At 43.5% G+C, this 26148-nt stretch overlaps 5 protein-coding genes across 8 annotated transcripts; 1 reads left to right on the forward strand and 4 right to left on the reverse strand.

Annotated features, from left to right (window-relative positions):
- Positions 1–369: 369 nt before the first annotated feature.
- stx3a (syntaxin 3a) lies at positions 370–7391 on the reverse strand. Of its 4 annotated transcripts, none has more exons than XM_023845384.2 (11): positions 7050–7391; positions 4911–4988; positions 4645–4744; positions 4409–4483; positions 4207–4274; positions 4010–4118; positions 2472–2545; positions 2211–2345; positions 1387–1497; positions 1139–1226; positions 370–1035 (listed from the first exon to the last, which is right to left on the reverse strand). In XM_023845384.2, the coding sequence occupies exons 1-10, from the start codon at positions 7077–7079 to the stop codon at positions 1149–1151; spliced, it is 858 nt and encodes a 285-aa protein (XP_023701152.1). In that variant the 5' UTR covers positions 7080–7391; the 3' UTR covers positions 370–1035; positions 1139–1148. The 4 variants fall into 4 exon arrangements, 1 of the variants encoding a protein (XP_023701152.1); XR_002842161.2 differs by lacking the exon at positions 370–1035 and adding an exon at positions 1787–1877 and having other exon boundaries at positions 1185–1226; positions 1387–1480; positions 7050–7390; XR_002842160.2 differs by lacking the exon at positions 370–1035 and adding an exon at positions 1787–1877 and having other exon boundaries at positions 1202–1226; positions 7050–7389.
- A 1140-nt stretch (positions 7392–8531) lies between these two features.
- Positions 8532–11796, reverse strand: LOC111861077 (GTP-binding nuclear protein Ran). The gene is made up of 7 exons (XM_023845390.2): positions 11722–11796; positions 10973–11037; positions 10477–10561; positions 9690–9815; positions 9382–9569; positions 8956–9126; positions 8532–8846 (listed from the first exon to the last, which is right to left on the reverse strand). Exons 2-7 carry the CDS (start codon positions 11003–11005, stop codon positions 8802–8804), a joined length of 648 nt encoding a protein of 215 aa, XP_023701158.1. The 5' UTR covers positions 11006–11037; positions 11722–11796; the 3' UTR covers positions 8532–8801.
- A 2499-nt stretch (positions 11797–14295) lies between these two features.
- On the reverse strand, positions 14296–17772 carry ndufs8a (NADH:ubiquinone oxidoreductase core subunit S8a). The gene is made up of 7 exons (XM_023845386.2): positions 17643–17772; positions 16876–16930; positions 16652–16717; positions 15945–16034; positions 15322–15494; positions 14977–15105; positions 14296–14854 (listed from the first exon to the last, which is right to left on the reverse strand). The coding sequence occupies exons 1-7, from the start codon at positions 17751–17753 to the stop codon at positions 14723–14725; spliced, it is 756 nt and encodes a 251-aa protein (XP_023701154.1). The 5' UTR covers positions 17754–17772; the 3' UTR covers positions 14296–14722.
- A 704-nt stretch (positions 17773–18476) lies between these two features.
- On the forward strand, positions 18477–21965 carry LOC111861044 (protein trapped in endoderm-1). The gene is made up of 7 exons (XM_023845312.2): positions 18477–18587; positions 18841–18980; positions 20012–20201; positions 20326–20464; positions 21080–21244; positions 21359–21440; positions 21697–21965. Coding segments are annotated over exons 1-7 (927 nt in total). The 5' UTR covers positions 18477–18586; the 3' UTR covers positions 21907–21965.
- A 75-nt stretch (positions 21966–22040) lies between these two features.
- Positions 22041–23502, reverse strand: tmem187 (transmembrane protein 187). Its single transcript, XM_023845385.2, has one exon. It carries the CDS (start codon positions 23405–23407, stop codon positions 22634–22636), a length of 774 nt encoding a protein of 257 aa, XP_023701153.1. The 5' UTR covers positions 23408–23502; the 3' UTR covers positions 22041–22633.
- Between the last annotated feature and the right edge of the window lie 2646 nt (positions 23503–26148).

Consider the following 26148-nt stretch of genomic DNA (forward strand, 5'->3'; position numbering starts at 1 on the left):
AAACGAGGGAAGAATTGGATGCAGGGATACCAGCTCGCTCGCATCTGGCGTGACACTCACGCTTTCTGACTCTCACGCTCACCTAAGCAATCTTACGGCAAATCTACATTATTCTATTATAAACCTAAAATTAGTTATATCAGAAGCGTTCGGGTAGTTTGCAGACCCTACAAACTATTTTCAACTAAATAAAGCTGTTAAATATATGTAAATGTGTGTGCAGGCGTCTCTCGAACTGAAAATCTCAGCTAACCAAAGTTGGCAATCCTGTCCAAGGATGTATGTTGTCGTAGGTATGGAGGTTAGCGAGAACTTTTTAAATAATTAATGGAAAAACGTTACAGGTTGATAAGCAATTGAATTGACACATACATTTCACTTTTTTATTTGAAGTACAACAAAAAGAAACTAAAGAAAGTGACTGCTATTCGTTCTGTAGGATAAAGAAGCAGTAATATATAGTTATTGTGACACCACTATAAACAAAATATCCGTGAAGCTTTAACACAAGAAAAAGACTGAAATGTGGTCTCGTTAAAGTGTCTTCATATTAATCGATGTATGGGTGGGTTCATAAGAACTAGCGCCATCTGCCTGCCCCCATGTGCCTTATTAATAGACCACACACATTTCTTCGTAGTGGATATGGCAAAAATATCTCTTTATATCTGCATACTTTTATCGAAACTATTTCCTTGATGACGTTATTATATCCTGAGCTACTTTGCTTAAAACATTATATGTTGATTATATCTGCAGTAATCAAAACACTTTCTGGTTTTCAAATTTCAGTTTAACATCACACAACACATATCTTCCTGCTCCAAGCACTGAACCACTTTGGAGGAAGGAGTCAAAAGGGTGACTAAGCAAAAGAGAGAGATAGAGGAAACATAAGACATTTTGAACAGTAGATTTAAGAAATACTGATTGGCAGCAATCACAGGAGTCTCTCCAAGTGATTTTAGAACAGTTTCTCAGTGATCTGTTAACTCTTTAAAGCCAGTTTGTTTTTGGGAGGCATCTATCAAGTACCTAAAAGAAAATAATTGAAACACTTTAGTTTGGATATTTAACATTTCAAGTCATAGTACAATGAAAAACACGTAATGGTGCGGCAATGGCCAGCATTCCTTACCTACTGTTTTCTAAGTGATGAAACTGTACAGAACAGAACTGAGGATGATAACAAGAACCACACAGCACAGCATGATCATCATCTTCTTCTGCAAATGGACAGGGAAGGACGGAAGATGCACAGAATGTTATTGATCCCTAGTGGGAAATTCGAAATAAATGAATAAACACATTCAATAATAAAATAGAAGGAAAGCATCCAGTGGGATGAAAACTCAAGGCTGACAGATTAAAGGTTCCTGCACGTACCCTGCGGGCCTCAGCCTGGAACTTGGCTGCCTTTTTTGTGTCCGCCACCCCCCGCTCCACAAAGCCCACTGACTGGTCCATGTTGCTCTCGATCCTGTCGATCATGCCACCCTTAGCAAGTGTGGGTGAGAAAGTTGCAGAGAGAATTGCAGATGAAGAAAACAGATGTGGGGATGAAGATGGTGAGTTAGATAGATAGTAGGGGACTGGAAGAAAGTAGGTACAGAAGAAGGAATAGATACTGATGGGTGAGCATCAATCCAGACAGGTTGTGTCGCCCCAGTGTGTAGAACAACGCCATTCACAAGACAAGCACACTGTGCCCAGCCTATGCTGCTGAATATCAAGCACCAAGGATTAATACAGTACCTTAGAGCCTTCTCTCCAAAATACCCCATACCTGGCACACTGCTGATTTCATGCACTTTGCTTTATCCAATCTTATCCACTCCCAGCTTGGAGACATGGCCTCATTTATTCACTATTATACCCTGGAATAAACAGATTACTTAACGTGACACACTGACAAGTGAACAACGCTTAGTGCTCTGATAAATAGGACAGTAGTGCCACAAAACCAAAGCATTTAATGAAGAAAGACTTACCACACTGCCACATTTACCTCCGGAAGCAGTGAGCAAAGGAAATCCCAGTGGTTACTCCTGTTCTTACCAGGGAAATGATGTTCTCAAGCTCAATGAAGAGCGAATACTGACAGAGCTAAATAAAGAATGTAAGGGCCCTAAGACGGCCCCACCGGGGCCCCTGCTTACACATTCCACCCGATGGCCTTTCCAGTTTCTGTGAGGGAAACAGACATTTACCTGGTTCTCCACCAGCATGGCGATGTCCACAAACATGTCATGCAGCTCCTTGATGCTGCTCTCCAGCCGCACTATGTCCTTGTGTCGGGCTTCGATCTCACTCAGTGCTTGCTGTGATATCCCCGAGCTTACGATCTGCAGACACGCAGGCCCTGTCAGTGAGTCATGTGAACTGACACACAAATGCACAGGCCTATACAGCGAAGGCAAATGACTGCTATGGTTCAAACACAGACTGCTCAGTAAGAAAGAGTACTTCACCCCAGCTGTGAAAACAGCTGCATTTCCACCTTCCAGCATTTGCTCCAGCTCATCATCTGTTGTGGATTTGCCAGCTATGTCAGAACAGGAGAATGGATTCATGCAGACAGGACACCACTATCATCATTTAAAACAGAGTCAATACAGCACAGACATTCTTTCAGAGTAAAAAAAACAAAGAGTTCATTCAGCTCTACATTCAGCCTGGAATGTGTTAATATAGGTCAGACATTTGCTTGCAGTATGTCTTCCTAAATAATTTATCGAATAATGATTCTGGTAGAAATGTAGGGATATGTATAATATTTTGTGTAAATTAGATGCTTAAGCAAATGTGTAATACTTCAGTGAACAAAACAAATCTTTGACTGACTATACACACTTGATTCACACATAATCATTTACACATTCACAGAAAGATACATGCTTACATTTCTGTGCTTTTGGTGATACTTGTTTTAATCCAACTCCTGATTCCTAAACGTAAACTACTCAAAAAAAGTTGCTTAAATTGTTTTGTTAGGATATCTGGGTAAATTTCTCAAAATATGTCCCCGCAAAGCAGACTCTGTACATATACAGTGGTACCTCGGAACTCAAACTTAATTTGTTCATAACTCTGGATCGAATCCTAAAAAGTTTGAGTTGTGATCGAATTTTCCCCATAAGAAATAATGGAAAACCAATTAATTGGTTCCCGGCCAAAAAAATTACACCTAAATATCTTTTTTTTTAGCATTTAAACACAAAATGAACCAGATAAAACAAGAAGAGCATATACTGTACTAAACACATCTATCCATAAATCTACATTTATCAAAACAGTAATTTGTAAAGTAAGAAAATAAATGTATAAAGTTAAAAAAGATTGTCCGCTCCACCTGTGTGCCACGCCCCCTCGTTAACCCCATGTGGAATCGCTGTGTGATCAGCTGTTTCTAGTTCTCGTCATTAGTCCTCTGTATTTAGTCCGTGTTTCAGTTTGTTTCCCCAGTCCGGTCATTGTATTGTCCGTCTGCGTTTTGCCTGCCTTACCTGTAATTAAACCCCGTATTCCCCGATACCCTGACGTCTGCGCCTTTGTCTCCGTTCTGTCCCCTATCGGCAGGACAATAATATTATAATATAATGTATTAATGGTTTATTATTAATATTAAAAGAATTAATAAGAAATCTTTATTTTTAAATGTATTTTATTATATAATAATAATTACTGTTACTGTCCATCATTGTCTAAATGTATTTTTACTGTCTAAACATATGTATTCGACTAGTGTAAACATGCATGATGCTATCACAGTGAATGCGAGGCTGAGACTGAAGCGTTACACTTTGTTTCCGCTGAGAGACGTGCCGCGTGACTCATTTCCCCGCGCATACAAGTTATCTTAGGTCAGCATTCACGGTTTGAATTCTGAGATTCAAAACGAGCTCTAGGTAATTTTTTTTTCAAACTGGTTGGTTCGACTTTTAAGAAATTCGAGTTCTAATGAGGTACCACTGTACATCCATACACACTACACACATAAATGACTCACTGATCTCCAGCTGCCTCTGGATCCGTCCTTTGCTCCTCTCCCTGAAGTCGACCTGCGCCTCATTGTACTTGGTCATCACCTCCACAAACTTCCTCGACAGAACTGCATGCTAAGAGAGCGGAAGCAGAAGCCTTATTCTGCAGCAAATTCTGGGTGACACAGTCAGCTGAGGCATAAATGGTAATGAAGTGTTATACCTGAGACTTGCGTATCCGCAGGTCAGCTGACACTCGCTCCCCAGGGGATTCTAGATTTTGCTCAATACCTGTCATGTTATATCAACACACACCAGAGCCAATTAGTACAACCAGACAGCCATTGCAGCAGAAACTGCAAGTCAACACATACTTAACACACATCACAGAGGAACACAAAGACTCATAACATATATGTACTGACTCTTCAGTTTGTTGCGAGCATTATTGGCCATTTTCTTGATATCATTGGTGACTGCCTCCAAGTCATCTTGGGTTTCTGTAAAGAAAGACTGTACTCACATGAAAATCAAAAAACAATGAGAAGGGAAAGACAACGAGGAGGGCTTCAGAGAGTCACAGACAAGAGAAAAGTGAAGAGATTCCACAAACAGATTTAGAGAAGACAGTAAATATATAGCAGGAGGCGGCTGGATCTACTCTGATCCGACGTCGGTGCAGAAAGAATGATGGAGTAAAGCTTCTTGACTTCGGTCACATTCTCGTCTATCTTGTCAATGTTGCTTCTGATCTCCTCAATCTCAGAGATGGAATGAGAAAATATGATCAGCAAGACTGGGCCCCACTGCAGGAGAAATGACTGACAAACACTGACTCACGAGAACACCTGACATACTATAGCACAGGCACAGTGGAGTGTACCGGTGCACTGCCCAGGGAGGCCTTCAGCACAGATGGTGAGTTACCTGAGAGAAGAACTCATCCATAAAGGCGGCGTTGTCCACAGCCACCTCAGTCTCAACTGTATCATCGGCGTCGAGTGTCTGAGTGGAGATGCCCAACACAAAGGATCCATGTCACACACAAGCATGGAGTCCAGATTATTCCTGTGAGCATGGGCTTCATTTATACATACTTGTAGATGCTTTTATTTAATGTACATAAACTGGGTTTTATGTTCTTGAGAACACTAGAGTCCCATCCTGCAACACCTATTGTACTCCAGCATCGCAGCATCTCTGCCTCCCTTCATGTCCTGATAAATGTTAGCCTTTTAGCTGGAAGTTTCTCCCTCAGGCTTTGAGCCCACAACAGAAAGTCCTTGCTTAACTTTATCCTTAACAACTTTATTCTTAACATCAGCAGGCTCACCAATGAGAAAAGACAGTGTGGCACCAAAGCAGTGATAAGACCAAGTATTACACTGCATTTCATTTTAACCTTTTTTACAGCAGCCACTGGAAACGCCCACACTGCTCTCATCAGAGCATCATCTCAGAAATGGTCCAGGGTGTAGATGGTGTATAGTTAAGGCTGTTAAGGCACAATTACTGTGCACATTAAAGCCATGCAGTGCATCCAAAGTTACAGATGTCCTGGGTCCCGTGACATGACAGACAGAAAGAATGACCCTACTGACCAAGTGGATGTAAAGTGCAGCTCTGTACATATGGACATTACATTCTCATATAAAGCATGTTTTTGAAATGCACATTTGCTCCAATGCTCCAAACCAGTAAGGGCATCAGTTCACCACGTGTTACCCTACAAGTGTTTATTTTGCTATTCTTCTACATTTAACTTTCAAAAGTTAAAAAAGAATGGTCATTTGACACCCCAAAACTTGTCTAAATGTCCTGGCTCAAAAAAGCCAAGCAGCAAATGCAAAAAGAAAGCTTTCAGTATTGAAGAAAAGCCTATTATTATAGCACTTTATTTATGGAACTGTGCCATCGTTTTTTACTGGTTCATGTCTTGTGTGTGTGTGTGTGTATGTGTGTGCGTGCGTGTGTTACTTAAGAAGTTTTGAGCTTTTTGACCATAACCCCATTTTACTAAAATCCCCGTTGTTTCTGTATCGCTAATTTGCTTAAGACGAAGTTATTCAGTATTCACTATCCCGTTATAGGAGACCATACTGTATATGTATCTAAAACTATGCTCAATCGACTTGTGCCGCACTGTCCAAAGTGTGTCTTTGAAGAGATTCCCTGCAGCCAACTGTATGTACAGAGGACCACTTTACCAGTGGCCCCTTCAGGCTGGATAATAGTTAAGTCTAAATCTCCCAATAATACCATGAACAAGCCTCCCCACCCCCAGCTCTCAGGCTTAATACTCTTTTCTTGAGACGACAAAGAGGTGATTTAAACAGATGGCTATTTGGCCCGGATTGCGCTTACGAGTCTTTACCGAGTTGTCTGGTCATTTTGGGTATAAACAGCTGGCATGGATATGATAATCAGCGCGATTATTTTTTTGTGCGCTGCATACGAGTAATTTCTATTCTTAGGCGATGGGATTCGCCATTATGTTCCTGAACATGGATGTTGCCTACCAAGAGGACGGCAATAAAGCAGACTGTGATTACAGCACCTACGGATAACACAAGCACGTCTCACTATTCTTTTAAAATCGAAAGACGGGAAAAAAATCTCCTTTAGATTTGTCCACCGTGGAATTCACCCCAGCAGCGGGCGATATGAACAGTGGGGGCCACAGGAAGCGATGACACGGACACCAGGTGACAGCAGCAATACGGCCCGGGTCGCTCTTTACACGGTGCGCTCTCCGACATCCTTCATATGAAAACCAGTGACGGCTTACAATACCTAGATTCCTGAATCCCGGCTTTTAAAAAGTTTATAAAACTTTCTGACGCAACATAAACGCATTTCCTCTAAAGTACTAGTCCGTATGAAGAGAATAATCTTGCTTTACACTGGTGGCTACTGTTATCAATATAATTTAAATAAATTACTACTTTGGTCAGAAGTATTAGTGCCAGTTTATCCTGCCATTTGTATTTTTCTACTTCTTTCTTATTGATCTGAAACGTTATTTGACTTCCAAAGGTATTTTAAGCATATAAACACTACACTTACCGCTTTCAGTTGTTCCAGTCGATCTTTCATTTTTAAAGTCAACTGTAACAATTTTTAATTTTATTAAAATACCACCGCAGTGAAAAAAAATACAAGCCCCAATTTAAAACTTGGTTGTTGCTTAAGTCCCGAAACTGTTGTTACCATTCGGTTTACAATAATACTGCCAAAAGTTAATTGCAATCAGTTGTCTTATCAATACATTCACTGCTGTTTTAACGCCGTTTAAAACGCATTGAAAACACACAATATGGCTGCTGCTTTCCGAACCCGTAGTTTTGCTAAACCTATCCTCTCAAGAGGGATTACAGCGACAGTTGTGTGCAGTGACGCTAATCTCTGGCCCTATGTAATCATATTGTAAAGCCCCAACCATGACATGCGCGCATGCTCGGCATCCCCCCCTTCACCAGCAGCGTCTGTCTGGGCAGTGTGGGCTGTAAAGACCCCCGGGCCCAGAGGATAAGGTGCAGGGTGGTAGTGGTCACCCACCTAATCCGCCTGCAAGCGGTCTTAACAGTGGTGAGGCACCCAGCGTGTAGAGAGCTGAGTTAATATCTGGGCTTCTGCAGCCAGAACAGTGCATTTTTATTAGAAATTTGAGATGGATATTAAACGTTCGGGTGGTCATGTTAGGGGACATGCTCAGCATGAAATAGGTGCTGCACAGAAAACTAAAACACGTGAAATTGATTGGCAGTTCAAGCCAGTAGCATTAAGCCATTGATGGCCCACTGCAAGCTGCTTGGCAGAGGGCATACTATTGTTTCAAGTGTTACATATTAGTAACATTTCTGTTCCAGCTAGTGTTTTTCAGCACATATATATTGTATGTCTGATTTAACAGAAACGTGAGCATCCCCAATGGCCCATAAGGAACCCGAGGGCAGTTTCCCAGGCAACCAGCTGCTGGCACCGTGGATCTCTGCCTCGCGGCCCAGAGCAGCCTGGGATACCCAGAGCGTGTCCTGCAGCAGCTCCCCTGAGGTGCAAACTCGCCTCCTTCACACACGTCCATAGTGAAAGGAAAGACCTGCAGGCGGCTGCCTGGCCAAACCATTCCAGCTGGAGCCATAATCTGCCTATCAAAGTTATCACTTGTGTTGTAGCATAGCACACTTAATAAAATATGCAATAAGAACACTGGTATGAGAATAAACCCCATAAGAGCACTGTGAGTCATTTAATGCAGATTACAGTGACAGACTAAAGCCGCATGTAATTTGTGCAAATACATCGAGCTACAAGAACCTGCTTAGGAATGTGTTCTGTGAAAGGCATCACAGAAGTTCATCAAGCCCCATCAGCTGGCTGTTTGGACATAAGCATGTCTCCTTACTACTACTACTACTACTACTACTACTACTACTACTACTACAACACACGTTAAACTCAAAACCACAAACTGCATCTGGGCGTTTGTGCCAAAAAGTACAAACCTCTTAAAACATTCATTTTTTAATGAAAGTCAAGACAAAAGACCATATTCAGACAGATTTAATTCAGACACTAAGTGCGTCCATTCAGCTTCTGTATTTCAGTAAACTGATACTGAGTCCTTTGTTCCAAATGTGTGTCCATCTCACAATGCATCACACGTGCACATAGCATCTCTTCAACAGGACATCATACGTTCAAAAACAAATAGTAAACAAAAAAAACAATCGGCAATGGGGTTGTACAGTAAAAGGTTAAAGGTCAACCACAGAATCTGTGGTCACTCCTGCCACATAGAGGTTGCGAGGTCACAGGTTAGAGGTCGTCATCTTCATCTGGGAGCGCTGTTTCAGATGCCACCTATTGGGATTAGAGGAATTTGATTTGGGAGGTCTCCACATCTCATCGACACACACCGTCTTTGGTACATTAAAGCCCTCTGCAGCCATGTCACCTGAAAACGCCTTACCTTGAGATCGTGCTCGTACTGTGCAGCGAGTGAGGGGTCCATGGCCACCTCGGGGGGGGCAAGCGCCGGCATGGCAACAAACTCCAAGTTTGGGTCACCAATCAGCTTCCTGGCCAGCCACAGGAAGGGCTTCTCGAAGTTGTAGTTACTCTTGGCGGAGATGTCATAGTACTAGGAAATTGAATAGGAATGTCAGGAAGTGATGCCATGTTCAAGGACACCAAAGCTGAGCAACAAGCAGCTATACCAATGAGAAGGTAGAACAAAACAACTAGATCATGCTCTTGGCTTGCTTTGGGGCATGCCTTTTACCTTTCTGAACAGATAGCACCATCTACTGGGGTCAAAAAATACCGCAAATGGTTCAAAAAGTGTTTTTGCCATCACTAAAGAGGGACAACCACCATGAGAAATGGAGTTTACTACCTGTAGGTTCTTCTTGCGGTGGAAGACGATGCTCTTGGCCTTGACCTTCCTGTCCTTAATGTCCACCTTGTTTCCGCAAAGTACGATGGGAATGTTCTCACAGACACGCACCAGGTCACGGTGCCAGTTGGGCACATTCTTGTAGGTGACCCGTGAAGTCACATCGAACATGATGATGGCACACTGAGCTGAGGGAGGGAGGGTATGGGGCAGGAGGTGTCAGCAAAACACGAGACAGACCCAAAGGAAGTGCAAAAACTGAACACCCAAAGCAGAACCAACACATAGCAAATAAGAGGCTAGCACACCCTGTATATAGTAGCCATCTCTGAGGCCTCCAAACTTCTCCTGCCCAGCTGTGTCCCAAACGTTGAACTTGATAGCCCCTCGGTTGGTGTGGAAGACCAGGGGATGTACCTCCACACCCAAGGTGGCTGCAGAAAACAAAGGTTTGTTAGGAAGCCAGAAATGCCATCTTGAATTTAACATTAAAATTCTAGTATTATCAGGCATTATTTATTATATCTAGTCTCATGTGTGGTTTTACTGTATCTATAGGTTCAGACTGGGCCCATACGCAACCATGTCCAGACAAGACAAGGTGGCAAACCACTGTAATGTAAAGCTTAGCTTGACCGGCAGCCATTTGGTAAAGCTGCTTCCCACCCAGCTACTTATTTTCTAAACAACTGCACTCCATCCTCCCAGAGAATGGTAAGTGTCCTTCTGTAAGCTGCTCCTGATCATCCTCTCCGATGTTGTTTTCACTAAGCATACATGGCAACACTGCTCACTACAGACCCACTCCACTATTTTAAACAAACCCATTCAACAGGAACAATGGCGATTCAACACATCACAATAACTAGGTTTCCCAATCCGGTCCTAGGGACCAACAGACGGTCCACGTTTTTGCTCCGTCCCAGCTCCCTGCGAGACAGTCCACATAGCTGGGAGGGAGCAAAAGCATGTACCGTCTGGGAGTCCCCGAAGATCAGTTTCAGAAACACTTAACTAGGAAAAGTGGGTGGGACTGGGCATAGACAAGCCATAGGTTACAGCACCAGGGAGAATATAACAGCCTTCATTTCTCACCCACATATTTCTTCTCAAACTCTCCCGTTAAATGTCTTTTCACAAAGGTGGTCTTCCCTGTGCCTCCATCACCAACCAGCACCAGCTAGGAGAGAGGCGAAGGTCACACACATAAGTCTTCTTAATCACACACACGTCCCCGTTCTTAAAACTACTGATGAGGCATTAATCCTTCAAAATTACAGAACAAGCTTGATCCCACTTGCACTGCAATTAAAGCTAGTAAAACCAAACAGAGAAAATTGATGTTATGCAAAGAGTGGATGAAACTCAAACACTGACCATAATTTTAGGTGAGAGGAGTTCATTTAGAAGGGAGTGATTGGCCTTCTATTTCATAATTTAAATATGAAATTTGTACTGGGGCATAATTACTACTGCAATACCTAACCCAAACAGGCCAGACATATTCCAGCAGGTAAAGATACCATCGTCATGAAGATCACGGGTCCACTCTGGCCCGCAAGAAACAGCTGTGACATTGGCTGAAACGCACCTTAAACTGGACCTGAGGTTCTCCTTCCGCCATATCTGACCTGTGGGTCTGGATCTGAGGATGTGCTGCTGATCGGAGGCAGAAGGACGGATAGGGAAGGAAGGATGGAGAGAGGGAGGGAGTTAATCATGAAGTGCATGGACGGGAGGCTCGCAGCGCACGATCGCCACAGACCGTGAGTGAGAGGGATGGGGAGGGCGGCATGGGCACGCCGGGGCCGGCCCCGGACCCTGCGGCCAGCTGCTTATTCTAGTAACTTCCACCTACACGTGCAGTGAATTTAGCCGCTCATAGCCCGCGTAGCCAGAACACGGCACAGGGGTTCCAACCAAACGACGCCCGGCGCGGTTTAACGGTAAAGCCCGGGAGACGGGACGATTCATCCGGGAAGCGCTTCGTGTTTATAGGCGCGGAAGCGCTCCGCTCGCCGCCGCCGCAGTAACGCACCTTGCAGGCAGCGCTCCCCGGACGGCTCCTTGCAGGGTTAGGTGGGCAAGGAGCGGCGCCCCGGGCTGCAGGGAGGAAGCCATGCGGACATGTTCGGGAGTACGCAGCCAGGGTCGGCTCTAGTGCGCAGGGCAGCTCGCTAACTCGGAACAAGCGCGAAACTTTTCACGGTCGTATATACGGATCTCAACGCGATTCGCTTTCCCGGTAGCAGAAGGCTGTAAAAGCTGTAAACGGCACATATTGCTAATTAACTCCAGTGCTTCAAGTAAAATGTGTAAATAAGAGCGCTGCAGACATACCCGGTGCTGAGACGAATGGGGAAAAGAGTAAATGGCGCCGCCCAAAGCAGCTTCACGGCGGCTTTGTGACGCAGCCCGCCCTCGTCACATGATCGGTGGCCTGGCGCGCCGCGCGCCCCGCTCATAACTTACGCGGACGGGCCCATTCTGTTTCATGCTTTTAACTATGGTGTAGTCTGGGAAACGCACCACTGTTTACATGCGTTTTTACTCAGTCATTTATTAGGCTAATGACGGAGGGTTGTGCAAATCATACAGACTCGTACGCAGTTTGCCAAGTTGGGAAACTTGGGGAAAAAAATAAAATGTTTGATCGAATGAAATTAGCTGTCTACATTTGTGGTTTGTGGCCTCAACGCCGCTGAACTGGAACTACGTGTCTGGCGGCCTTAAATGGCGCTGATTCGTCTCGAGAACTAGTTCATACAGTAGAACTGGACTTTAGGATACACTGAGACAGATAACTGACAAAGTAGTGATATATACAGACAACGCTGAGGTGTTATGGAGTCTGAAATTGCTTTGTTTCACATCGGTCTGCTTTTGTTGTACTGATTTTAGCTATATTTTTATACACAGATGTACAGTTATCAAATCCCATCATATAGTCTATATTTTAAAAAGAATATTTGTCATTTGTTAAAACTTTAAAATGTATGAGAAGCAAAAATAGTGTTAAACTCATTGAGTGTATTGAAAAGTACAACTTTTAGCTTTAAGTAGCATCACCCCTGGATTATGTGGTATTCATATACTTTTTTATTATGTAAATGTGTACATTTGTGTATATGCATATACATCTACATTCTGCAGTGGTTGTAATACATTTTGTTTAAACTGGTAAAAAAAAGTACTGTTGCAGCCTCCGAACAAGCAGGCATCTATGTAAGATTATAAGCACAAAAATTCAATTGGCAATTCAATATTCAATCAGAGCATGCATTTGTCATTTCAATATTTATTCTGAGCATGTAATTTGAAAATACATTTTGCAATCGGCAGTTCAATGTGCAAAGTGCTTATGCAATCCTTAATTAATTTCAAAATATTTTGAATAATAAATAGAATAACAAGGCACTGAATTGCATTTCGTATTGCCATGGGATTTTTGCCTCTTTATTCAAATACAATGGCGTCCCCGGCAATTGCATTGCATGTTGGGGGGAAAACTCAATTTGCAATTCCCAACTGTCAGACCGCTCATCAAGGCGGACCTTCACTAACAACGTCACTTACTTGTTTAGGGCCTCACCAGCATTCAACGGATTTGTTCGTTTAGAGCGTAATGGTGACAGAAGAGCCTGTAGCAAATATTTGTGCCTTAGCAGGTGACATGGAAAACAATCAGGTATCAGCAATAGATGTGTTTGATAGGTTGCTTTTGCTCTTACAGAGGGTAGAGGAACTTTCCATCTTAACTGGACTTGACACGGGAAGGGGGCAAACTAATCTAAGCAGTCAGTGAGGCGCAGAGTGGGGAGACCCGTCATCGAGATACCTGTGGTGGCCATTGAGGGGAGACCCGCCATCGAGATACCTGTGGTGGCCATTGAGGATATTTGTGCTACTAAAAACTGAATATGAATTGTGTATACTTCACAAATAACCAAGGCATGTAAAAGATGCAAGAGCCTTAACAAAGCAGTCAGTTCATCGAAAAGTTAAAATAAATGCATTTTTACTCATGTGCTGTGGTCTGGGTTTATTTTCTTGTAGTTCCATATTGTCTAGATAACATGAGCCATGAATTCATCAACAGCAATTATTATCCTACTAGTCAAATTGCTTTTTATATAGAAATTCTCAGGTAGATCCAATTACATGACATCTGTTTTGTTCAGCCTCTGAGATACGGCTAATGTGGCTGAGCATCAGCAACACAGGTATGTCACTACTATCATGGACAGAGCTTCAACAGCACATTTTTATTTCTAACTGTTCATTTAGTGTCACCAGTTGGTCACAGTGTGGTGTGGGGTCACGGATTTTGTTCCTGTGCATTTCAAAATTGTCATTGCATCGAAAATACACCTGTTCTCATCTATCATACACTATGAAAACATAGGTGTGTGTGTGTGTGTGTGGTGGGGTGGTGCACAACACATGCACAGGGATACAGTGTACTTGTTATCATTCACTGGACACATTTGTCAGAGCACAGTCCTGCAACAACTTTGACTAAGAATGTCACAGTCGCACATGGAGCCATAATGTATTTATGTGTAAGACCTTACTGCAGCTTGGTGGGCTAAGCTTCTGTGCCTGTTAATCGGAAATTGCAGGATCGAGCCCCAGCCTCTGCAGAATAATCACATATACGAGCCCTTGAGCAATGGCCTTAACCCCCCAGCTCCAGGGGTGCTGGACACTGACCTTACACTGTGACCCCCTCCAAAGCTTGCTCTGACCTGTATGATTGGAATGCTTCTCATTGCTTACCCTAAGTACTTGTGCAAACATTATCATTTTAGTGATTCAATGGTTTTTCTACTACAACACCTTGATGACCGTAATACTAGCTAATTCCAGCTGGTCTGTGCAATGCTGACAAAATTCAAAACCTTCACAGCAGTGTCACACTGTGGAACACAAAGCTTTAATTCCTTCTTCAGCAATTCCACGAACCTTCACAATTAATCTCTGTAGATTTCGCCGAATGCTGCGTTTCCAGAGCACTGGTGAGACACATTGATGGCTACAGGTATTATGACATCACAGACACTATTACAGCTGTACAATACGACGATAAGAACACTGCAGTATTAGCCTGCCAGGCTCAGCATCAAATAATCTGTATATAATGTACGTCTCCACACTCAAGATATAAAACAGTTTAAGAATTTATTGATTTTTAATGGGTCGGTCTGTAACTCAGTGCTATCTGTCGGCCAGTATGAAGGCATGGGCTGATGTATCTGTGGAAGTGCAGCCACCATCAGCAAGCAGACTGGCCAGTCCGTCCACAGAGTCTCGGTTGCCTCTGGTGGGTGAAGCAGGCGCTTTATCTGTACAGGTAGTCAGCCTGTATGTTAGCCGCAATCTCCGCCTCCCACTTGTCTCCATTGTTGAGAAGCTTTTCCTTGTTGTACAGCAGCTCCTCATGGGTTTCTGTGGAGAACTCAAAGTTGGGGCCCTGGGAAAAGACATCGGATGACTTTCAGCCAAGTGTTTTAGTCACACGCAAATCACAGAAAAGAGCATGAAATGAGCAGTAGTGCCCGCTGGCCCCTGCTAGTGACGATTGCCGGTTAGCACCTCCACGATAGCGTCTACAGGACAGGCCTCCTGGCAGAAGCCGCAGTAGATGCACTTGGTCATGTCGATGTCGTAACGGGTGGTCCGCCGGCTGCCGTCGGCACGGGGCTCTGCCTCAATGGTGATGGCCTGGAAGAGGGAGGACGCTGTAGCTCAATTATGGGCCAATGCAAAGCAGAAAGGGGTCTCAGCTCTTTGTGGCACAAAAGTTACATCAAGAGCAAAATCAAGAGACTGGAAAAAAAAATCAACCACTGAAGAGCAGAGCTATTACATGACGGGCAACATTTTTTTCATATTTCAGAAAATGCTTGGGCAGGGTAGAGCTTGACGGCATGGATTCACCTGGGCAGGACAGATGGCCTCACAGAGCTTACAGGCAATGCAGCGCTCCTCCCCAGATGGGTACCTGCGCAGAGCATGTTCCCCGCGGAAACGGGGGGAGAGGGGACCCTTCTCAAATGGATAGTTGATGGTGGCTGGCTCCCTGAACAGGTAACTCATGGTCATCCCCAAACCTGAAGGAAGAGGAGGTTCTGGTACCTGTCACTGCAGAAACAGCGTTGAATCTGGAACTGATGTGTTTTGTTATTTTTTTTTGTATTCAAGTTCTTGTTGATCAATTCTCCATGAGCACTATACAGCTACACGTGTTCTGTTCCACCATAATATGATTATTGAGCTGAATATTTTATAGCAAGCATGCGGCTTTACACCTCCTGCCTCTGTGTGTGTGTAAATTTGCTTCTTAGCATCCCACAGGACAAAAACATGCAGACAGATGACTGATGTTTGAATGTACTGGCACCCTGTCCAGGGGCTCCCCTGCCCTGTGCTTCTCGGGAAAGGCATCCAGGTCACCGCAAAACTGATGATGGATGGATGGGCAGGCAGTATGACTCAATGTGGTTAATGTGGATGTGGCACACAGTTAGCTCTGTCAAGCGTAGCAGTGTGCTAAAGCTCACCCCTGAAGAGTTCAGTCCACAGTAGGGTCTGGGCAGCCCGGTCAGTGATAGACTTCATATCTGTGGGCAGCTCCTGGGCATTCACATACTCTGTGTGTGTGGGTGTGCAGGGGGGGGGGGGGGTAAGAATTAGTTATTGAACACCACAGAGCACACTGTCGAAAACACTACAGTCTGGAGCTGGGCAACAAAGCATTTCATTGCAAGTATTGTAGTGTACTACTGTATTACTGTGCATGTGACAAATAAAACTTTGAGACATCATTCTGGTGTACAAGGAAGAGATATTAACCAAAGGAAGGGACAGAACGTTCTTTGCAATTAACTGGAAGACAAGACCTGGGCAGCCACCTTCAGCATGTGCAGATTAATAAAGTCTGAACAGGAGCAGAGAACCTGTTTCTAACAAAATGAGCAGGAAGTGGAATCGAAGCCAAAGACAGGCCAGCACATGCTTCAATAAAGCAGCATGATGCACAGAGCGTCCATAAAGCTGTATACATAAAGGAACTCAATCAGACAAACAACAGCTAAATTAGGCAGACAGTTTTGTGAACTCAGTCTGGGATAGTTAATAAATGTATACGTCATATACATATACACCCTGCCATGTGAGGCTGAGAATCTGAGCCAGATTCATTCATATACAGCCTTGACAGACCTCTCCGCGCTAGACACTCCCGCAGTAATCTGAATGCGACACTTACTGTATCCCCCTTTTGGGACGCTGACGCTGAACGGACGCACTACAGTGGAGCAGGCCGAGAAATTCCCTGGTCAGAATGAAGACGTGGTACAGGTTAAGGCTGTAGCAGTGATCTTTGTCACATGACTACAGTAAACACTGAAGCCCCATAAGAACCTCCCCCGCCACCAAGGCAAGAGACTGATGGGCTTCCAGAGCAGATACGCAGGTTTATGCAGGTCCTACCTGGCCTGGAAATGGAGTACAGTAGGCGCAGTGCTGAAGACATCACGGCCTGGGTCTGTTAGAAAGACAGACGTCGGGGGGGTGGGCAGATCGAGGTGACAGTCATCTCACCATTTCACTGACTACGATACACTATTACTCTGTTTCTCAGCAAGTACTTTAATCCAACCCAACTTTGGTCAGCTGGCTGGAGTGAGATACTCAATTCGAGACAAGTCTGCACACTCATTTACATGCATGTAATGGTTTTACTAGCTTTAAATGGTCCGTATATTTTACAAACAACTCCAACGCTTTTCACGTAGCTAGTTTTATGTTTATAATGGAATAATATAGATTTGCTGTAAGATTTCTTGCGTGAGCGTTAGAGTCTGAAAGCGTGAGTGTCACGGCAGACGCGTTAAGAGTTGGCAACCTTGGAGGACAGGTAAAGCTTTGCATTCACATCTGCAATTACTACGGTGAAGCCACTTAATTAAGAAACTGCTATTGGTAGCGTCTCCTGAAAATACCATGCAAATTAATTCAGGCTTATTCAGAAAGTAAAGCATTTTCAGATGTTGTCACATGAACATCCCCGTCTTTACTGCACTGGTCTGGAACACGGCGACGCAGTGGCTGTATGATTCCTCAAGGACTTTCAATGACAGCGTGCTGAACGGTAAACGTAAACCGCTCGGAAACTGTCAAACCAAAACTATGGAAGACAACAATGAATAATGTATTATTTAATAAACAACATGAAGCTAAGTATGTTTCAAACTTACGATGTTCTCTCTACTCGCCCTTCTCAGTCTGGAAACCGACCGACACCGGAAACGTTGGATCAGAGCGCCGGAAGTGTGGCACATGGGCGACAGGGAGGACCTCCGCGCCATTTTGAATGTGTCCACTATGGAGGCACGCCCATTGAGGTTGTGATTATTTGTGTACAAGCCTGATAATCTTTGTTTAAGCCAGGGGTAGGCAAGTCCTGGGGGGTATTCCAGAAAGCGGGTTCAGCGCGGAATGCAGAGTTAAAAGTGTGAACTAATTCTGAATGAGTCCTTTAGTCTAGAATGTCTTAAACCACGTACAAGGAGCACGCCTTGGTCAGGAACACTTTTGTTCTGTAGCACAAGTTAGCATGGTGATGTATCCTGCTAAGAAGAAAATCAGTGTCATGATATGGAAAAGCCAGAGTTACTGCTATTTATTCTCAAAGTTCTGGCTTAGCAAGGAATCCTCTTTCATGATATAGGCCCCTGGTTTAGGCATACGCCATGGCACCAGTCAGTAGTGACGTGTCTGATGTCTTGTTTGCATTTGCTGAGTAGGACACAATTAATTAATCTGTTCAAGTGTGTATAATCAATTCCAACTTGCAATCCCCACAGGAGAGAAACATACACAATTATTTTTCACATGTCCTTTAAAAATTAATCTCAAAAGTTGTCTATTGTGTACCTGCCTTAGCAGTTTCCATTTGCTGTAGCCCGTTTAAGCTTATTCATTCATTAATCATAACCATGCATAGACAAGTAGGATATGCTCTTAAACAAAACTAGAGAGTATTAATTAGAAAGGTCGATGGCGGTGACGTCAGTTGCTTTGATATTATAAGTAACCACGACATCTGCCTTCGTGATGTGTGGACAGAACTGCAATATTTCTGGCTGAAGACCCGTGGAGTGTTATGATTATCGTGGTTTTTCTTCACAAAGACGAATAAAGTGAGTTACATTGTTAGTATAAGCAATGAAGATGACACAGATATATATTGGAATTGTTTGTCCTTAAGGATTTTAAGGTATATATGCCATTGCACTTTCTAGCTTCATTATTGTTGATGTGCTCGATATATTTTAAAATACAAATTATGTAATTGATTGGGTTTTGTGTTAATGATGGTAATTTGGAAAGTCTAATATACCTCTTTATATGAATAATGCATATACTTTGCTATAAGCTTTCCTTCTCTTTCAGTGAATTTGTCGGCAAACATCTCAGACCTGGAACTGACGTGGGAGTTCATTGCGAAGAAGTCCATACTAGCGGCAGTTCTTGGTGTGGAAATGATTCTTGGTATTGCAGGGAATACCCTGATCCTGTTCACCAAAATTAAGGTAGAGGTCACTTCTTCATCATTGACTTTTTCAAGCTTTATCCATGTATATTTAATTTAAGAATGAGTATTGCATTTTTTTTTTTTTTTTAGTAGATTTGCTTATGTATCAGGAGCTTGTGGGGTGTGTGAATAAGCTGATGCATTGAGCCAGATTATTTAATATTACATTTAGGACATTTGACACAAAAGTCCACAAAGTAATGTTCAAGATAAAATATTGTCACAGCTGACTTTTTAAATGCCACCCGTCCTGATTCTAGAACTGGGAAAGGCTGATTGGTCCAGAACACCTGTATGACATTTTAAGGACTGTGTCCTGATTAAATGGAAATCAGGAAAAGTCGCCTTTTCTTAGAAATGCAGCTTTGCAGACATATAAGTAGATGGTCTGCGGATGGGGCTGCCCACCTGCCCAGAGGCTCTTGTTTGAACCATCTCAGGCAAAGTGACTTTTACCCATTAACTCCCCCGCTACCAGTCACGGTAACTACCTTTCAAAATGCCCCCGCAAACCCTCTCACTCACTCCCCGCTAATGCCCCCATTAATACCCTCACTCACCCCGTACCTCCCCTGCTAAACCCTCACTTACTTCCCCACTAACCTCCTCACTGAACCCCTGCTAACTCCCATTGCTAACTTACACTGCTAGCTCCCTCACTAACTCCTTCTCTCTGTCACCCCTCTCTGTCAGGGAAAGGGTCAGTAGTGGGTACCCGTGGTCAGCCTGTCACTTTCCCCCTACTAATCCCCTCACTGACCCCCCATGACCTCCCACTGCTAATGCCCTCACTAATCCCCTCACTGACTCCCCATAACCTCCCACTGCTAATGCCTCTGCTAACCCCATCATTGACCCCCTGCTAACTCCCATTGCTAATACCCCCATTAACCCCCTTACTCAATCCCCTGCTAACTCCCATTACTAATACCCTCCGTTAACCCCCTTACTCACTCCTCTGCTAACTCCCATTACTAAAACTGCTAGCTCCTTTGCTAACTCCCTCTCTCTGTCGTCCCTCGCTCACAGGGAAGGGGTCAGTTTAAGAGCCAGTACTGGGTCTCTGTGGTCAGTCTGTCACTCTCTGACCTTGGCTGCTCCCTGTTCGTCATCTCCAGTTCCCTGCTGGCCGTGCTGATTAATGGTCAGAGGTCACCATGGTGTGAGGTCGTCTGTCTCCTTAAATTCGCTTTCATCACTTCCTCTCTTGGCAGCTTGGGTATACCGATTCGCACATAATTATCATTTTCTAGTGAAATACTAGTATAATTGTGAGTAACTGTAGTAGAAGGTCACTGCAATTTTTGACAGTACTTGTGACAATCTTCTCCCTTGCATCTCAGCGGTCTTGTGCATGCAGCAAGCACTGGACTTGGCCTGCAGAGGAAGACATCTGTCCATAGCTGTAGGAGCAGGCTGCCTGATTTCTTGGCTCACTGGGATGCTATTTGGCACTGTACCTGTGGCATTTAAATGGATCAGGTAAAGTCAAGAGATGCCCATTGATGAGGTATCTGTTTCAGCTGAGTCTGTTTAGCAGGTACTCACTGTGAAAGATAAGAACCTTGGATGTGAAGTATGGATTCAAAAACCTGTGGCAGATAATGAATTTTTTATTAATTTTACAGACTCAGTATGTAACAAGTCTGTAAAAAAAAATTATGCATACATCTAATTTTATATAGTTATATAGTTCCCCGCAACCCTGAATAGGATAAGTGGTTACAGAAAATGGGTGGATGCATGGATAATTGCATAGTTTGAATAAAGATCCTAAAAATGTAGTCGAGAGCAGCCATAGTGGAAATAATTAATGTCATAGATCACTAAAAACAGCCGGGGGGGTCGGTTGCTGGCCAATTCCATAAGTTTAATGTTTCCAGTTTTTCAGCTATAAATAGACCACATGAAAATCAGGGGTCATTAAAAAAAAATGAATATACAGGTTATTTTTAGAAAGTAATTTCCCCTTCGGAAATCCTGGGGTTGGGAACCCCTATCCAAAAGCACCAGGGATGTTTGAAAAGTTCCGCAGTTTAGGGAAATAATGTGACATATGGGAATAATTAGTAGCCGTCTGTTTCCTCTTCACATCAGATATGACCCCGCAGAGATGCTCTGTGCTGTCTTCTGGGAGAACAATTACTCTGCCATGCTGGCCTACATCCTGTGCGCATTCTGCATCTGCATCTTTCCCCCTTTCCTGCTGGTGGTGCTCGGCTCAGTCCTGACCTCTGCTGGCTGGATTAGGAATGGGAGCAGGTGCATTTACCCAGTGCATTGTACAATAATTACTAGCAGTTTGTCACTTTTTATAATCTTCTGGGGATATAAAGGTAATTCGGACAAATATCCTACTTCCCTCTCTCCTCATAGGGACCCAGATGATCTCTCCTCTGTTACTCCTCTGCTGGTGTCATTTTATCTGCTCTGCTACACACCCTTTGCGGTTTCAGAGGTTAGAGATTGTTTTCTATTACACTCTTCACAGTAATGTATTTCCTTGCCACTATCTAAAATTAGGGACAGCGCTATAATTACTTGTGTCAGAAACAGTATTAATAAACCGCATAATGGAAGGGACTGTAGTTAACAGGCATGAAGATAAAACTACAACCAGTCGTCTGCTTTGAAGCATTAATAAATAAGATGTCTTTCAGTGTTGTAGAATTGATAAAATGATTTCAAAAACTATTTTGCCTATGTAATTTCAGCTGGTTCTGTTGGGAAGGCTGGACCAATCGCCAGCACCTGATTGGCTGCGCACGCTGTCATCTGTGACGGCTTACCTGGATTGTGGGATAAACCCTTTCATTTACTGCACCAATCAGGACTTCCGTGTGGCAATGATGGGTCTCCTGTGGACCAACCGCAAGGCCCCATCCGAGCCTGTGCTGACAGCGGTGGCAAAGCTAGACTTATAAGCTCGGACTTTGAATGAAAAATAGTCCAGTTACTGCTAAATAAATGCTACCAGGTGCAAGGATGTGAGCCTGTGTGATTTTTTTTTAACAGAAATCAGACAGTAAATTAACAAAAAAGATGAAGCTACAAGGTATGTAGGTACACCAACATGTTACAGTAAAGTCGTAAATGTAAAGAAAATGGATTTTAAAGTATAGTAAACCTTATCCAGAATTAGGGTGACCAGATAATCCATGTCAGGGAGGACACTCTGAGCTAGGACAGGAATTGTAAATTACCATTTCAATTAAACGGACTTGGATTTCACTTGAGCACCGAGTTCTTGCTGTGTGTTGATTGGTCAGTCTCCTATAAGCATGCATGTGTCACTAATGCTAATGTGAAACAGCTGGATGAGTCTTTCACTCAAGGAAACAAACCAGTCAAAGCACAAGAAGAGCTGAACTCTTTAGCCGAGCACAGGAGCCTTTTAATTTGGAAGTAGTTTGTAAAACCCGAAGTAGCTCAAAGTGTCCTCCTTGACATGGATTATCTGGTCACCCTATCCAGAATGTACCCGCTAAACTGAACATCATCAGCTAAAAGTCGTTTTAAATTGTTACTATTTACACAAGTCCCATGTATCAAATGTATATATTTTTATTTTTTTTTACGTTAGAACGAAGAAGCGAACAATGAGCCAGTCCATGCCAGAAACTCATTTGTACGGACGCCGGCAGGGAATTTTCAGTCCCTTTGGTCGTCCGTTTTCTGTGCAATTCGCGTCAGGCGTGTGAGGAAACAGAAGCTGTAGTGGAACTGCAAAATGTCACACACCTTGGACCAGAAGTGTCCGGTAAAATACCGAAACGCCAGAAAGCGCGAAAGGGGCAGATCCAAAAGCTTGAGCACAACGAAGCCGCAGCAAGACAGCAGAGCCAGGATCAGGTACCGCAGGGACGCGGTGTCTCCGTGCATCCGCTGGAGCTCAAACCCTCGGACGGCGGCCAGAGCGACATGACAGGCGAGCGCTGCCTCGAAGCCATGATCGTGAAGCAGCGCCAGAGCATAACTGGCCAGAGAGCATAACACCACAGTCAGCGTGTAGCGCCCACGCCATCCGTGCGTGATGAAGCGGCACCACACGGAAACCCAGGCGAAGATGGGCAGCGTGACCCACTGGTCCAAAACAGCGGCCAGCCGATTCAGGGTGGCCAGGCGGACCCACTGCATGGGGCCGTACGCTATGGCCATCAGAGCGAACACGTCTTTAATGTAAGCGGATTTTCCGCTTTCTTCGCGAGTCGTACGCCGAAGAAGCCAGTACATGCCCATAATTATATATCCCAGGTTGACCAGAGAGTTCAAAGGCATCGCCAAGAATGCGGGCAGCCGCTCCACTCTCCTCTCTGCATAGTGATCGTACGTCACGTCCACCAAAACACTGTCGAAAACACCACATGCAGCTACAGCTAAGCACAAGCAGAAGGAAGTGAACACGTGTCTTAAAGCTGTCCTCATTGTCTCTCACGGTGGAAACACATTAAACCTAAGCTGCGAACATGCCTCATAAAGTTTTCTTGTTTAGGGAAACCACCAATTTCCGGGAAAGGCGGCCATCTGTGTCATGACGTTTCAAATAGTAGCCATTTCATTGGATTGTCCCTAAGACGTCAACAGGTTTATTTTGCTGTGGTTGCACGCTTTGACGGCCCGGGGTCAGGGACAAAGAGGCGTATTTAGATTATTATGAAAGCCACCCCTGCATTTCTGCCAGGTGCCCTTCTGGACTAAGTACGATTATGAAACATAACTGGGACCTCTTATATAAAACGTTTATAGATTTCACATAAGTGCTGCCTACACATCTCTTAATTAAAATGAACTTGCAAAATAAAAAATCATTATTCATACTAATAACTAATTAATTAGTAATTAGATGCGAATGCTTTCAGTTATTTTCAGTAAATAGCTTCATGGATAGTGCAAAGCGCAATTAGTAAAAACATTATTTCAAACTTTCGTATAGTATCACTACTTGACCGCTTGATGTCGCCAGTTTCCAGGGTTGATGACCCATCCAAGTTTAGTCATTTAATATCAATTTGTCATAACATACATGCAAGTACATATGACAGCGGGCAAAGCTGTGTGGAGTGATTAGTAGCTTCTTAGACGCTCTCCTCTACATACCTTCAGGACCCCTTCATCTATTACTAGGAAAAGCAGAGGCTCATATCCCAATGGATAAAGGCTAAGTGTCAGGAACAGCCCCTGCCCTGCTCCCTTGTGTTATGTCAGTTCCCTGTTTGGCCAACAGGTGTCGCTGACCATCCATTTTGCTGTTAGCTCCTTATGCTTCTCCTGTTAACCTGGCCACTGCATGGCTTAATGGGCTGAATGGGTGGTTATGTTATCCAGGCTTCTCCTTCTGTCATGGGTTTGTGGCTCAACTAGTTATAATTTAACATTTATGTTTCTTTGTATTTTCTTGGTTTATTATATATTTGTGTTTTTCTATTACAGTTCCTTGTCATTGCTTCCCGTTATTTCCCGTTTGTAGTATTGGCCTGTTACCTTTGTTATTTTAGTCTCTCCTGGTGTTTGATCCTTTGTCCAGTGATTGCCCTGACCTGTGCTCCTTTGTTATTAGTGCTTGTTATTGCCCATACATGTCTCTTGTTTTTCTTTGTTGTGTATGTGTTTAAGTGCTTGCCCCAGTTCCTCTCGTCAGCCGGTCATTGAGTTTAACTGCAATTTGCCATGTTTGTTCTTGTGCTGCTCCCTGTTTTAGTTCCTGTGTTTCTTTCTATTATACCTGCCTGTGATTTAGACCCCTTGTGGTTTCCTTTGTTTCTTGTTTTGCTTCACTTAAAATAAAGTCCCTTTCATTTGAGCCATAGTGTGAATTATCCCTTCATCCTGCCCCATTCCCATCCATAAGTATGGGACATATAATACTGACACTTCAGCGCTCGCCTCGTTAAAGTGAAGCCAAGCAACTTGAAGCTGGGAGTTGGAGCTTGCTTTGTTTATCCGTTTCACATAACCGATGACGTCCATTTCCTCCTGAGGTGTCAGAAGTTTCAAATCCTGTTGGCTCTTCAAAACTTTTATAAAAGATGAATCCTTTGGGTTTCCATTCCCTTGTTGTAAATCGCTTTGGATAAAAGCATCCATCAAATGAATAAATGTAAATGATTATATCATATTATCATATTATTTATCATTATTGTACTGGCCAGGTGTGCATTGCCCCAAACATTTGTCCTACAACAATAACACATCCTCAATGAGCTAAATATCGTCATTGCCCCCATGAGATGTGCAGCTACACCCCAAGGCACCAACACTTCATTCTTTCTCTCCTCAGTTCCCCATCTTCCCAGTTTAACAAATCCCCTCTAAACCCCAACAATTGAAAACAGTGGCATGTATTGCAGCACCTAATTGACAACAATTTAACAATTAATGACATCATCCCAGATTCAGCACAATCATTTATTGTAAATACTGATCGTAAGTACAATATTTTATTGTGAATACTAATGACTGAAAATACATACAAGTAAACTAAAAAAACATAGTGTTTCAGAAGATTATATTTAGCATGACACAATCAGACCCTGCTGTCATACTGGCCACATTATTCATTCGATGAAAACGCATGGAGACTTCATTCTCAGATTGCTCGAAGCATTGCCAAAATCCACTAAGGGTCTCTCTATGTTGAAAAAAAGATTTGAAGACATTCTGGCACTTTATGGGGAACGCCCGGAAGCTTCATGCTGCTTCATCGGTCCATCACTAATAAAAGGCTAACACAGAATTTACTTCAGGAGTTACATCTGTCACCAGCTTGTTGGAAGGAGCTTGAGTCCCAGGAAATGAAGCCCCAGAGAAACCCTCAGAGAAACTCAGAACAGGAGAAGCAGAACAGAATGGATGGTTGGGTGAAAGTTAAGTATTTCATACAATTATATTAAATGGTTTAATAAGCACAGAGTGTGGGGGGGGGGGGGTATCCTGCAAAATTAGGGGGTTCCCCACCTTTCGATGATCGTGTGAAGCTTTTCATACGGGTGGGGGGTTGGTAATAGAACTTGTCATCTGGGGGGTAGGGGGGAATGTTCAGCAAGCCATAAGTAGACATAACCAACAAGGGTCTTTAAAAAAAGGTGTTGCTTGAAAATGTATAGTTAAGTTTTGGAAATTAACCAACTGCTGCCCAAAATTCCCAGTGTTCCATGGTCTGGTGTGCA

The sequence above is a fragment of the Paramormyrops kingsleyae genome, chromosome 25 (assembly GCF_048594095.1).
Source record: "Paramormyrops kingsleyae isolate MSU_618 chromosome 25, PKINGS_0.4, whole genome shotgun sequence".
NCBI lineage: Eukaryota > Metazoa > Chordata > Actinopteri > Osteoglossiformes > Mormyridae > Paramormyrops > Paramormyrops kingsleyae.